The sequence below is a fragment of the Palaemon carinicauda genome, chromosome 37, assembly GCF_036898095.1.
Source record: "Palaemon carinicauda isolate YSFRI2023 chromosome 37, ASM3689809v2, whole genome shotgun sequence".
Taxonomy (NCBI): domain Eukaryota; kingdom Metazoa; phylum Arthropoda; class Malacostraca; order Decapoda; family Palaemonidae; genus Palaemon; species Palaemon carinicauda.
In genome coordinates, this window is record NC_090761.1 from 49,207,451 (window position 1) to 49,222,861 (window position 15,411).

Below are 15,411 nucleotides of genomic sequence, written 5' to 3' on the forward strand. Positions count from 1 at the left end.
TCAGGAAACTTTTCTGAGCTAAAAGGGCACCGTTGCGAGTCGGTGCCAATATGACTCGCTAAAAGAAATGGACTATAGTTTTGAGAGAATAGCCACTAATGAGCAATACATAATGTAATCTGCATTGATATTCAATAATAGAATTATATCACAATATAAATTTCATGGTTTCTCTTTTTCATCCTCAATTTTAGGAGTATTATAATTATTATCATTATTACCTAAGCTACAACCTTAGTTGGAAAAGCAATTTGGAAAAGCAAGACGCAATAAGCCCAAGAGCTCCAACAGGGAAAAAATAGCACAGTGAGGAAAAGAAATAAGGAAATATTTAACGATATGTAAAATTATTAACAATTCATGAAATATTTCAAAAACAGTAACTACATCAAACCAGATATATATTTCATATATAGACCTTAAAAAGACTTATGTCATCCTGTTCAAGATGAAAAAAAAAAAAAAAAAAAAACATTTGTTGCAAGTTTGAACAAAAAGGTCGGGAACCTCCGATCTAGTTGGTTTACTTGGCTACAAATCCAAAAATCTCCGTCTATATCTAACAAAGTTCATAATTTTCTTTTTTATAAATAACCGCCCATTCATTTCTAAATATATAATATTAAAAGACAGGCAAAAACACATTCACAAACTATGGTGACAGCAAAAAATACTTTTTATCATTTGAGAGAACAGATTGATGAACCTACAAAAAGGACTATGAAAGGCTTCGTAACCACAGAACGTTATTAAAATTACATCTGAATAAGTTTTATAAAACTGATATCTTTTTGTCTTGCTTCTCTTCAAAGGGGTTGTATTAAATGGAATTTGGTTGCATTAAAAAAAACTTAATTTCACTCCAAACCTTTAACGATACTAAACATAATTTTCGTATGTAAATTTAGTAACTTGATATTCTTAAAAATTATCATTTATAAACCTTTCTAATAATGTTAAGTCATTACCCAAAGAGTGAAAAAATATCACGTGTAAATTTCATTAGTACTTGTCAACTCAGTAACGTAATGAATTACAGTAACCTTTAGGAAATTGACCGCATTACACCACAACAATAAATTAGCCTTGAAAAGAACTCATTCTCATAATTTTTCTAGTTTATGAAACTAATATAAAACCTTAGGTTTTATTAAAGAAAAGAGCATAGCCTTTTGTGTTAATACAAAAAAAAAAAAAAAAAAAAAAAAAAAAAAAAAAAAAAAAAAAATTTTTTTTTTTTTTAGAAAAGTCATTATCAATATCTGGGAGCTTTTATTGGCAAGTGGGGCCTCCTAACACTCTCCTCGGCAAAAACTTTGGAATTGCAAATTGTCCTTAAGTCAATTGAAGATTTTTGCTAAGTGAATAGCAGATTATCAATAAGTGAATTGGATTGTGTTAAGTTTACTGCAGATTATCGTTGAAGTGGATTGCAGATTATCATTAAGTGAATTCCATAGTGCGTTAATAGTTGTCTTCAGATTATCTTTGAGTGAATTGCAGGTTGCCATTAAATGCAGATTATCCTCTAGTGAATTGCAGATTGCAAAAAGTTAACTGCAGATTATCCTTTAGCGAATTGCAGGTTGTCATTAAGTGCAGATTATCGTCAAGTGAATTGCAGATTGCGTTAAGTTAGCTGCAAATTATCGTTAAGTGAACTGCAAATTGCACCAAGTTAACAGCAGATTATCCTTAAGTGAATTGCAAATTACCATTAAGTTAACTGCAGATTATCCTTGAGTGAAATGCAAATAGCCATTAAGTTAACTGCAGATTATCCTTAAGTGAAATGCAAATAGCCATTAAGTTAACTGCAGATTATCCTTAAGTGAATTAGAAATAGCCATTAAGTTAACAGCAGATTATCCTTAAGTGAACTGCAAATTTCAATATGTTAACTGCAGATTATCCTTAAGTGAATTGCAGATTATGATTAAGTGAATAGCAGATTGCATCAAGTTAAATTGCAGATTATCATTAAGTGAATTGCAGATTGTTTTTAAGTGAATTGCAGATTGTGTTAAGTTAACTGCAGATTATGGTTAAGCGAATTGCAGATTATTATTAAATGCATTGCAGATTGTCATTAACAAGAATATCATTAAGTGAATTGCAGATTATCATTAAGTGAATTGCAGAATCTCGTTAAGTGAATTGCAGATCGTTTTTAAGTAAATTGCGGACTGCCATTAAGTTGACTGCAGATTATCGTTAAGTGAATTACAGATTAGGTTAAGTTGACTGCAGATATCTTTAAGTGAATAGCGGATTATTATTAATTGAACTGCAAATTATCATTATGTAAACTGCCGATTACCATAAAGTGAATTGCAGACTGCTGTTAAGTGCAGATTATTGTTAAATGAATTGCAGATTATCGTTAAGTTAATTGCAGAATACCATACCATTAAGTGAACTGCAGATTATTATTAAGTGAACGGCAGACTATTGTTAAGTGAATGGCAGATTGTTGGTAAGTGAATTGTAGATTTTGTTAACTGTGGTTTGTCATTATGTGAATTGTCGATCTTCATTAAGTGAATTGCAGATGATCGTTAAGTGAATTGCAGATCATCATTAAATGAATTGCATATTATCGCTAAGTGCATTGAAGATTATCGTTAAGCGAATTGCAGATTTCCATTAAGTTAAATGTTGGCTATTGTTAAGTGAATTGTAGATTATCGTTAAGTGAATTTCAGATTATTGTTAAGTGAATTGCAGATTACGTGAAATTGACTGCAAATTACTGTTAAGTGAATCTAGGATTGTCATCAAGTGAAATGCAGAATTAAAATCCAGTCAATTGCAGATAATCATTATGTGAATTGCATATAATCGTTAAGTGAATTTCAGATTGTCGTTAAGTGAATTTCAGATTCTCGTTAAGTGAATTGCAGATTTCCGTTAAGTGAATCTTACATTGTCATTAAGTAATTCATATACAGGACTTAGCTATTGACATGAAGTAAATATAGTCTTGGATACGGTTATATTTTATATCCAAAGTTTAGGAATCTCGCTCTGTTTATTTATAAAGGCCCGATAACAAAAGTAAAAAATTGACCGTCTAATTATCTATTCTTTATAAAAATAAAGGTTTTCATATATCATATTTCAAAACATATCTTTCAATGTCAGTTTAAAAAAACTGCCCTTTATTGACTGGCCAATCATCTGTGCTTAGTTTTGATTTCCAACAAATATCATTATTGAATGTTATTAATTTTTCTATTCTATTTTTTTCTGAGGTGATGAAATTATATATATATATATATATATATATATATATATATATATATATATATATATATATATATATGTATGTATATATATACATATATATATATATATATATATATATATATATATATATATATATATATATATATTATACACATATATATACATATACATATATACATATACATACATACATATATATATACATATATATACATATACATATATGTATATATATACATATATATATGCACATACATATATATACAATATATAAATATATATGTATATATGTGTATATATATATATATATATATATATATATATATATATATATATATATATATATATATATATATATAAAACAGCGTAACAAAGTTTCCTAATTACAACTAAATCACTGTACCTTATTAAACCTGATATAAAACCTCCGGAATCAGCCGAATCAATGACAGTAAACCGGAAATCATCCAGATGACGTAAAATGACCTTTATGACGACACCTGCTCTCGAATGATCCCGTTCCAGCGAGTAATTCTCTCGGCATCCTTTCAGCAAGAGATTTTTCAAGACGCGAGACTTAGTGGTGGTTCTCAGTTCCGGTGTGACTGCAGCTTCTTCGATTGCCTTTTCTGTTTCATTGGTCTGAAGTTCATTGTTACTTAGTACAAAAATAACCATGCACAGGACAAATACAGATGATTTCATTGTCTGAAATAAAATGATTAATAGCAACAAATGATGTGTATTTCTTGAAACCTGAGTAAAACTTTATCATATTTCTATACAAATCCTAATATTATACTTGACTGATAGAAAACTGGCTAAAACAACATAAAGTTTCTATACAAATTGTAATGTCATTCTTAAGTAAGATGAATAAAAGAACCAAATCAAATTATTCATCTTTTTGAAGTCTGCTTATTGAACAAGAGGCCGTGCTAAACTAGAGTTAATTGAATAAAAAAAAATGACTACCTCAAGAACATTTATTACAGTCAAATACATAAACTAGATAGACATATGTACAACAAGGTTGTGATAAATTCATCTCTCTCTTGCTAAACCATTTCATATACACGTTGCTTTGACTTTTGTCAGTTCAAAGGCATAGGTTCGAATCCTGGTCTGTGGAAATTTAACATTAATATGAGTTCATCTTTGGGTACATTATTCTCAAAGTACAATGAATTCAGTATCAAAAACTATTTGTAACTTAACATTTGATAATATATATATATATATATATATATATATATATATATATATATATATATATATATATATATATATATATATATTTATATATATATATATATATATATATATATATATATATATATATACACACATAGGTAGTAGGTTGGCCAGGGCACCAGCCGCCCGTTGAGATACTACCACTAGAGAGGTATTGGATCCTTTGACTGGCCAGACAGTAATGCATTGGATCCCTCTCTCTGGTCACGGCTTATTTTTTCTTTGCCTACACTTACACAGAATAGTTTGGCCTATTCTTTACATATTCTCGTCTTTCCTCATACATCTGACAACAATGAGATACTTAACACATCTTCCCCCAAGGGGTTAATTACTGTACTGCAATTTGTTCAGTGGCTACTCTCCTTTTAGTAAGGGTAGAAGAGACTCCATAGCTATGGTAAGCAGCTTTTCGAGGAAATGGACATTCCAAAATTAAACCACTGTTCTCTAGTCTTGGGTAGTGCCATAGCCTCTGTACCATGGTCTTCCACTGTCTTGGGTTGGAGTTCTCTTGCTTGAGGGTACACTCAGGCACACTATTCTATCTTATTTTTTTTTTTCTTCCTCTTGTTTTTTTGAAATGGTGTGTTGGGCAGGCTTAATAGAAGGGCCATGGATGCCTGGTGGTTTATCAAGAGGTTGTCTTTTCCTTTTTCTGATTATTTTTCTTCTCAAAACCATCCTTTCTGTCCTCCCTTCAGTTGAAGTGGCTATCCTGGAGGGTATTTAGCCTTGCATGGTGTATCGGCTCCTCCATGTTGACCAGTTTTTCCGACTTTTTACTATAGTCTATGGGTATCATCAATCACTTTGTTTATAATTCTGTACGTATTGTTTTTGTTATAATTCTTGTTAATCTAGTTTTTAAGTATGATGTCTCTTTTTTATTTCTATTAATTCTTATGCTGTCTGGAGACATTGAGCGAAATCCGGGACCAGTACGTCCTAGATTTCGTCAATGTCGTCTTCTGTATTGCAATATTCGTGGTCTTCATGCAAATATCCAAGACCTTACAGTTGCGTCCAGACAGTATGATATTCTTTTGTGCTCAGAAACTTTGGTTTCTAATATGAGGCACTCATCTGAGCTCCTTATAACTGGTTTTAAGAAGCCAATAATGTTGAAACGTGATGCCATCCCTAGGGCCAGGGGAATGGCGGTGTATATTAGGACCGAGTACCCTGCTTCTCATAAGTCCTGCTATCAATGTGGATGTCATGAGATTCAGGTAATAAAAGTTTGTGGCAGGCATAACAACTTTTATTTGTGTTCGATCTACCGGAATCCAGACATAGATGATTCTATCTTCGATTGTCTTCTTACCATTATGGCTAAGATACAAGAAGATGATAGAAAGGCTTCTTTTGTCTTTGTTGGTGATTTTAATGCTCACCATAGGGAGTGGTTAAGTTCTATCTCTCCTACCGATCGCCATGGCTTAAGAGCTTTAGACTTTGCCTCTGAATCAGGCTGTGAGCAAATCATAAATGAAGCTACTCACAGGTCTGGTAATTGCTTGGACCTCGTATACACTGACTCCCCTGGCGTTATAACTAGTAAGGTTGGTTCTCCAGTCGGGACATCTGATCATGCCTTGATTTCATTATTAGTGAAGACTGAGCAGCCTGTCCCTGATATATCATATTCTTGTAAAATTTATATGAAATCCCAAGCAGACTGGAATGCGATTTTACATGATATTTTGTGCTTGAATTGGTCACAATTATATAATAGTGTAGATCCTGTTGTCCCTTTGAATGAGAATCTAGTCAACATAATTGATAGGCGTATCCCTTCTCGTGTGCTAAGGTATCGAGTGAAGGACAAACCGTGGTTCAATGATGATTGTAGACGTGCTTATTTGGAGAAACAGGAGGCCTATCATCTTTGGAAGGGGAACAGATCAGATTTGACCTGGAACAACTATACTCAGCTTCGAGCTTTTGCTCAGAGAGTTTATGTCTCAACTGAAAAGGAGTACAATTTAACCATAAAAGAAACACTTTCTGGTACAACTCAGGAACATAAATGGTGGTCTACCCTTAAATCTGCACTCTTTGGTGTGGATGCAACAGTTCCTCCTTTACTTAAACCAGATGGCTCAGTCACTCACTGTCCAAAGGAAAAGGCAACCCTTTTGGCTGATGTTTTTGACAGTAAACAGAGTAATGAAAAACTTGAACTTCCTCATTCCTGTTTTCCTGAGGCTAAACTAACTAGTTTAGCTTTTCGATCTCGTGAGATTAAAGCTCTGTTGATGGACCTTGATGCTTATGGAGGTGTAGACCCAAATGGTATTTTTCCTTTGTTTTTTATAAAGACAGCAGATTTCTTAGCTCCCAAGTTATCTGTTATTTTGCGCAAGTTAGCAAGAAGAGGAGCTTTTAGCACTAGTTGGAGAATTGGTAATGTTACTCCTCTATGTAAATGTGTTTGTGGTAGCTCAAGTCCCACTGATTACCGCCCAATTTCCATAACTCCCATATTATCTAAAGTTTTTGAACGTCTTCTGGCAAAACGTCTTAATAGGTTTGCTGAAGGTAATCATCTACTCCCTAGTTTGCAATTTGGTTTTCGTAAAGGCCTTGGAGCATGTGATGCCCCTCTTACAATCTCCAATGCTGTACAGTAATCCCTTGATTGTGGTCGGGAAGTTCGTATGATTGGCCTTGATTTTAGTGCTGCCTTTGACCGTGTTAATCATGAGGCCCTTGTTTTCAAACTGAAACAGTTGGGAGTGGGTGGGTTGTTTCTTAGCATTATTATTGATTTTTTAAGTAATAGATCTCAAAGAGTTGTTGTTGATGGGCACCATAGTGATTATAGGAATGTGATATCCGGTGTTCCACAGGGTAGTGTTCTTGGCCCATTACTTTTCATACTATATACACATGACATGTGGTTTGGCCTAGAAAACAAGCTTGTTGCATATGCAGATGATGCAACTCTCTTTGCATCAATTCCATCCCCTGAATGTAGATCTAGGGTTGGTGAATCCCTTAATAGAGATTTAGCTAGAATTAGTGCATGGCGCAAATTATGGGGTATGAAGTTGAATCCTAACAAAACTCAAAGTATGATTGTAAGTAGGTCAAGGACGGTGGCTCCTCAACATCCAGATCTCAGTATTGATAATTTTTCTTTAAATATGTATGACTCTTTCAAAATTTTAGGTGTGATTCTCGACAGTAAATTTACTTTTGAGAAACATATAAGGTCTCTGTCTTCTTCAATTGCACAAAAAATAGGCTTATTGAGAAAGTCTTTCAAGATTTTCGGTGATCAATCTATTCTGAAGAAGTGTTTTAATTCTTTCATTCTACCTTGTTTTGAGTATTGTTCTCCTGTTTGGTCTTCAGTTTCTGATTCTCATCTTAATTTGTAGGACAGAAACTTACGGTCTATTAAATTTCTTATTCCTGATCTAGATATTAATCTCTGGCACCGTCGTTCAATTAGTTCATTATGCATGTTGCATAAGATTTTTCATAACTCTGACCATCCTTTACATTCAGATCTCCCTGGACAATTCTATCCTGTTCGTAATACTAGGCAGGCAGTTAATTCTAATAGCCAGGCCTTCTCCATCACGAGACTCAATACTACGCAGTACTCTAGAAGTTTTATTCCAGCTGTTACCAAGTTGTGGAATGATCTTCCTAATCGGGTGGTTGAATCAGTAGAACTTCAAAAGTTCAAAGTTGGAGCAAATGCTTTTTTGTTGACCAGGCGGACATGAGTCTTTTTATAGTTTATTTATGACATATTTGTTTTTGATGCTGTTAATAGTTTATATATGACATGTCTGTTTTGACGTTGTTACTGTTTTTAGAATGATTTATTGTTAATTTGTTCTCTTCATTTATTTATTTCCTTATTTCCTTTCCTCACTGGGCTATTTTTCCCTGTTGGAGCCCCTGGGCTTATAGCATCTTGCTTTTCCAACTAGGGTTGTAGCTTGGATAGTAATAATAATAATAATAATAATAATAATATATATATATATATATATATATATATATATATATATATATATATATATATATATATATGAATTTACATACACACACACACACACACACACACATATATATATATATATATATATATATATATATATATATATATATATATATATATATATACACACACATATATAAACATATGTATGTACACACACACACACACATATATATATATATATATATATATATATATATATATATATATATATATATATATATATATATATAAATATATATATATATATATATATATATATATATATATATATATATAATGAATTTCAAGTGAACAGTGGAGTACTCCAAGGGAATGTGTTGTCACTTATGTTGTTTATCCTCCTCCAACTACATAGAACAGTTGGAGATGGTGGAGAAGGATTGAACTGGATTGGTAACAGGAAATTAGCTGACCTAGAGTATGCTGATGACGCTGTCCTTATTATCAGAACACCAAATGACTTGCAAAGCTTGCTTACCAGAATGCATGAAATATCACATGAGGTTGGGCTCAAGATAAATTTAAGAAAGACAGAGATAATGGGAATGGAATATGTAATGGAAGATGAAATATCATTGGAAGGAGAAAGAATTAATATGGTGGAATCATTTAAATATTTAGCAACTATGATCTCTAATACAGGATCTTTAGAAGGTGAGTTTAATGAAAGATTGAAAAAGCAAATTAGACAATGGCTAGGTTAAGCAAAATTTGGAAATCAAATCGCCTGCAATTACATATAAAAATCAGGCTATATATCAGCTTAGTGAGATCGGTGTTACTGTATGGACAGGAGTCGTGGTATGACAATGAAACAATATCCAACAGATTTAGTAGGTTTGAGAACAAAGCCCTTAGAAGCCTATTGGGAGTTAAATGGCAGGCCATGATTAGAAATGAAACTATAAGAGATTACTCGAGTGCCATATGTAGATGAGATGAAGGGGTGGGGTAAATGGAGATGGTTTGGACATGCTCTTCGCACTCCACAAGAGAGATTAAGTTACCAAATAATTTTAACTGCGCTCCACAAGACAATAGAAGAGTTGAAAGACCCAGGCCTACACGGCTGAGGAATAAGAAACGTGAAGTGGGAGATGATGAATGGAGAAGTAGTGAATTAAAAGCTCAAGAAAGGGACGACTGGCAAAATCTATCCGAAGCCCTTTGCATCAATATGCGTATGAAAAGATTATATATATATATATATATATATATATATATATATATATATATATATATATATATATATATATATATACATAAATATATATATATATTATATATATATATATATATATATATATATATATATATATATATATATATCAATTAATGTCTGGGGTTTGGCCAGTTTTCAGATCACTCACAGCAAGTCAACCTAGTATGAGTGGCCCTGACCTGATGAAAAAAAAAACACAAACACACACTATATATATATTTATATATATATATATATATATATATATATATATATTTATATATATATATATATATATATATATATATATATATTTATATATATATATATATGTGTGTGTGTGTGTGTGTGTGTCTTAGTGTTAAAAGCTTTACAAAATATTCACAGTTACTAATACATGCCTTCAGCAGTTAGTGTGTTAATCAATAGTTTATCCTTGCCCATGATGCCTGAGTGAGTGTGACCTTCAGCTAATAGTCTTTTACTCCACAACCTCATTATTCTGTTTAATTTGCATAAGAATAGTTATGATAATAACTGTATTGTAGAGTGCAATCAAATTCTAACAATGACTCTGATAAACTCTGGTGTTTCAACATCCTTATGACAAAATAAGACCATGTTAATTTTTACAAAGTCTCCATTTATTACGATTTTGATGATTTTTTTTCAGATATATATATATATATATATATATATATATATATATATATATATATATATATATATATATATATATATATACATATATATATACATATATATATACATATATATAGTTATATATATGCATATATATACATACATATATATATATTATTATTATTATTACTATCCAAGCTACAACCCTAATTGGAAAAGCAAGATGCTATAAGCCCAGGGGCTCCAATAGGGAAAAATAGCCCAGTGAGAAAAGGAAATAAGGAAATAAATAACTGAAGAGAACAAATTAACAATAAATCATTCTAAAAAAGTAATGTCAAAAGAGATATATCATATATAAACTATTAACAACGTCAACAACAAAAATGTCATATATAAACTATAAAAAGACTGATGTCCGTCTGGTCAACAAAAAAGCATTTGCTCCAACTTTGAACTTTTGAAAGTTGGAGCAAATGCTTTTTTGTTGACCAGACGGACATGTATATATATATATATATATATATATATATATATATATATATATATATATATATATATATATATATATATATATGTGTGTGTGTGTGTGTGTGTGTGTGTGTGATCGGGTATGTATTTAACAAAACTAAGAATAACTATTTGCCCGATAAATATTTGATTACTTTGAGATCTTGAGTAGTTGTTGATCATAAAAACAAACAATCCTCATTATTTCCTTTCCTCACTGAACTATCTTTCCCTGTTAGACTCCTTGGCCTCATAGGTTTAAAGGTTTAAAGGTCACTCATGAATGGCAGATCTGGGCAAGGGACAGTGACATTGACCTAGTAGGCAGAACGATGCCCTAGAGATCAGCTCTCAAGTTTCTCCTCACTCAAGTTATAACCAGGGAGGACCAGGCAATAGCTGCTGATGTCACAGCAGGTAGACCTATAGGCGTCCGCGAAAGATCTTCAGCTTACAAGGATGGCGAGGCTGCTAACACTAAAGGAACTAACGAGTTTGAGGCGTTACCAATAGCCACAAAATCCTGCTTGTTCACCTATGGTTGTAGCTTGGCTAATAATAATAATAATAATAATAATAATAATAATAATAATAATAATAATAATAATAAAAATAATAATCCGCGAGAATGGATTCGTTAAGATCGAGCAAGTTCCTTATAGTGTTAACTTATTTGGAAAGTATTTTATATCTGTATCCTTAGTGACAGTTAAATTTAATTATGGAAAGACAGAAAGACATCCATCAATTAGTATAATTAGATTGTGATTCAGAGCTTAATGACATTCAGCCTAATTTGATTAGCGTTTGGGAGTCATTGTTAGTTTTAGTTAACCTTCTTAATCTTTTTATTTCTTTTTTTTTTGCGTACGAAAGGACACATTTTTCAGCTTATTGTGTCGTTGATCTAAATTGAACAGAAGTTTAAGAAGAGATTATAATAAACAATAGCTGGATTTTGTAAGAATTTACTTCAGAATGTTATATTGTACGAAATTAGTTTGATCTGTTCAATTGCCTTTTAATAAGATTAACATTTGACATTAAACAAGCTTTTCAATGTCTGTTCTTTACATACGTCCTGTTGATTATTGATTACATTAAATATTCCATACGAATTAGACTTCAAAGCGTTTGAAATTTGCAGCGAATGACATCACAAGAAATCATTTTTTTTACATTCAGATCTCCCTGGACAATTCTATCATGTTCGTAATACTAGGCAGGCAGTTAATTCTAATAGCCAGGCCTTCTCCATCATGAGGCTCAATACTACACAGTATTCTAGAAGTTTTATTCCAGCTGTTACCAAGCTGTGGAAAGATCTTCCTAATCGGGTAGTTGAATCGGTAGAACTTCAAAAATTCAAAGTTGGAGCAAATGTTTTTATGTTGACCAGGCTGACATGAGTCTTTTTATAGTTTATATATGACATATCTGTTTTTGACGTTGTTAATAGTTTATATAGGACATATCTGTTTTGATGCTGTTACTGTTTTTAGAATTATTTATTGTTAATTTATTCTCAGCATTTATTTATTTACTTATTTCCTTTCCTCACTGGGCTATTTTCCCCTGTTGGAGCCCTTGTGCTTATAGCATATTGCTTTTCCAACTAGGGTTGTAGCTTGGCTAGTAATAATAATAATAACTTGAAATTACTTGAAACATGCTTGAAAAGGTTTTTGTACAAAGCCAATTGGTAAAATGTCGAATTAATATTTCTAATAAAAAGTGTTTAAAAACTGAGGATATGGCTAAAAAAAATTCAAATATTTTACTGATATGTAATTATTACTAAAGTTTAATGTGAACACGATATACAAAAACATTACAATTCTACTTAATATCAGTGTATTCGCTTTGTGCGTTGGCACATTGTATTAATTAACCGGTAGAAATAGTCATCTCGTTGTGGAAGCCATATTCGAAGAGAGAATGCTAATAAATTCGTGTGCATAGATATCATTACCAACAAAATGTGCATTTTAAAGGTTTAAAGGTCGCTCCTGAATGGCAGAGGCAAGGGAAAGTGACATTGCCCTATCAAGCAGGACAAGGCCCTAGAGACTGACAATATATACATATGATCAGCGCCAACGCACCCTCTCCACCCAAGCTAGGACCAAGGAGGGCAGGCAATGGCTGCTGATGACTCAGCAGATAGACTTATAGGTTCCCCCAAAAACCCCCATTCTTAGCTCACAAGGATGGGGAGGTTACAGCGATCAAAGAAAATAAAGAGTTCGAGTGGGACTCGAACCCCAGTCTGGCGATTACCAGTCAGGGACGTTACCACACCAGCCACCACAACCCTAGGGGAACCCAGTCGGGGAAAATTCACATCTGACATTTGACCTCGAACTAGAGGTCGATTTTCGGGCCGAAAATATTTTCGAAAATTTTGGCCGAAATTGGAGCCAAAATTTATTCAAAAATTTCAGCCGATTTTCGGGCCGAAACTTTTTTCGAAATCCGAGCCAAAATTATTTGAGAAAATTTCGGCCGATTTTCGGCCCGAAAAATCTTGAACGTGACCTCACCACGCACATTATTTTCACCACAGGCTCCTTTTTCTTATATATCAAATATCAAAAATGTTCTGCACAAGTTGAACAGACAAATGGGATTGCTAGACGGTACTATTAAATGGTACCAGGCACTCAAAAAGTAAGAATTTCAAGAAAAAAAAATAATAAATAGACTAAGAATGCGCCAAGCTAGCAATTGTAAGGACCGTGGTTCGTACACTGATTTCCACTACTAGTCAACCCAGCTGTGGATGGGTTCCAGCGGCCCCTGGATATCTGGATAAGGGCGGGGGGGGGGGGGGGGTTAACAGTCTTACCTCATATTAAGGGTGAATAATGAAATGGTCAATACACTACTTACATACATACATACACACATATTATATGTATACATATATATATATATATATATAATATATATATATATATATATATATATATATATATATATATACACACACACACATATATATATATATATACATATATATATATATATATATATATATATATATATATATATATATATATATATATATATATATATATATAAAATATCTTGAGCTTTTAATTCAATACTTCTCCATTCATCATCACCTACTTCGCGTTTCTTAGTCTTCTGCCATATATGCATGGGTCTTCCAACTCTTCTAGTGCCTTGTGTAGCCCAGTTGAACGTTTGGTGAACTAATCTCTTTTGGGAAGAGCAAAGAGCATGTACTGTGTATATGTATATGTATAAATATATATATATATATATATATATATATATATATATATATATATATATATATATATACAGAGAGAGAGAGAGAGAGAGAGGAGAGATAGAGAGAGAGAGAGAGAGAGAGAGAGAGAGAGAGAGAGATATATATATATATATATATATATATATATATATATATATATATATATATACACATATATATATATATATATATATATATATATATATATATATATATATATATATATATATATATATATATAAGAAATAGATGATCAATGGTGCCACACCTATTAGCGCTCCCTCTCTCTCTCTTCTCTCTCTCTCTCTCCTCCTCTCTCTCTCTCTCTCTCTCTCTCCTCTCTCTCTCTCTCTCTGTACATAATCCTGATTAAAGATGCATTGCATACTTGACACATTCCTCTGTTTATTTGCATATTTGCATGGCTTCCCCATTCCAAGAAATTACCAACGATTTAACATAATGGTGATGCGGCCTTAATATACCATTCCCGACTTCTTGACATGCGAGGACTATTTATTCCTGTTGATAATTGTGTTGCTAAATAAAATTCACGGTCAATTTTCAAAAGATCTACCGTTTAAAGGCCGCTCATGAATGGCAGAGGTAGAGGCAGAAGCTAAGGACGGTGTCATTGCCCTATCGAGCAGGACAATGGCCCCTTTCCACCCCAACACTAGGCCCAAAATCGGCCAGACATTGGCTGCTAATGACTCAGAGATAGCCTTATATGCTAACAACAAACCCCACAACCTTAGCTCACAAGGATAGTGAGGTGCAACAGCCAAAGAACTCACGAGTTTGAGCGGGACACAGAACCCCGTTCTGGCGTTAACCAGTCAGGACGTTACCAACAATCGGCCACCACAACCATTTTACCCTTAATCTTCATCTACAATGATACCAATGGTAGGATTGGAGACTACAAATGGTAGGGAGTGTAAGGATGAATTGAAATGAATATAGGATTTAGGCATTAAGCCAAGTAGGTGAGAGTAAGTTCACCTCTGCAAATGACAGAATATTCAAAGTATGAAATTGTTAACCTTCAAAGAAAACGAAGTACATCTAACAATACTTTCACTGCTACCTCGACACGGTGACATTTCTCTGGACAGCTAGCTATGGGTAAATTTGCGTTAACCTATTCAAGCAATGGCCCACCTTCTCTCTCTCTCTCTCTCTTCTCTCTCTCTCTCTCTCTCTCTCTCTCTCTCTCTCTCTCTCTATCTCTCTTCTCTAGCTTCT

General features: G+C 32.8%; 1 protein-coding gene across 1 annotated transcript in view; it reads right to left on the reverse strand.

The window, feature by feature from the left end:
* LOC137629307 (uncharacterized) overlaps window positions 1–15,411 on the reverse strand; it is a 211,968-nt gene that overhangs the window by 32,571 nt on the left and 163,986 nt on the right. Inside the window, exon 4 of the mRNA XM_068360564.1 lies at window positions 3,653–3,957. Within this exon, the coding sequence (XP_068216665.1) occupies window positions 3,653–3,957 (305 nt within the window). The remainder of the gene's footprint in view (window positions 1–3,652; window positions 3,958–15,411) is intronic.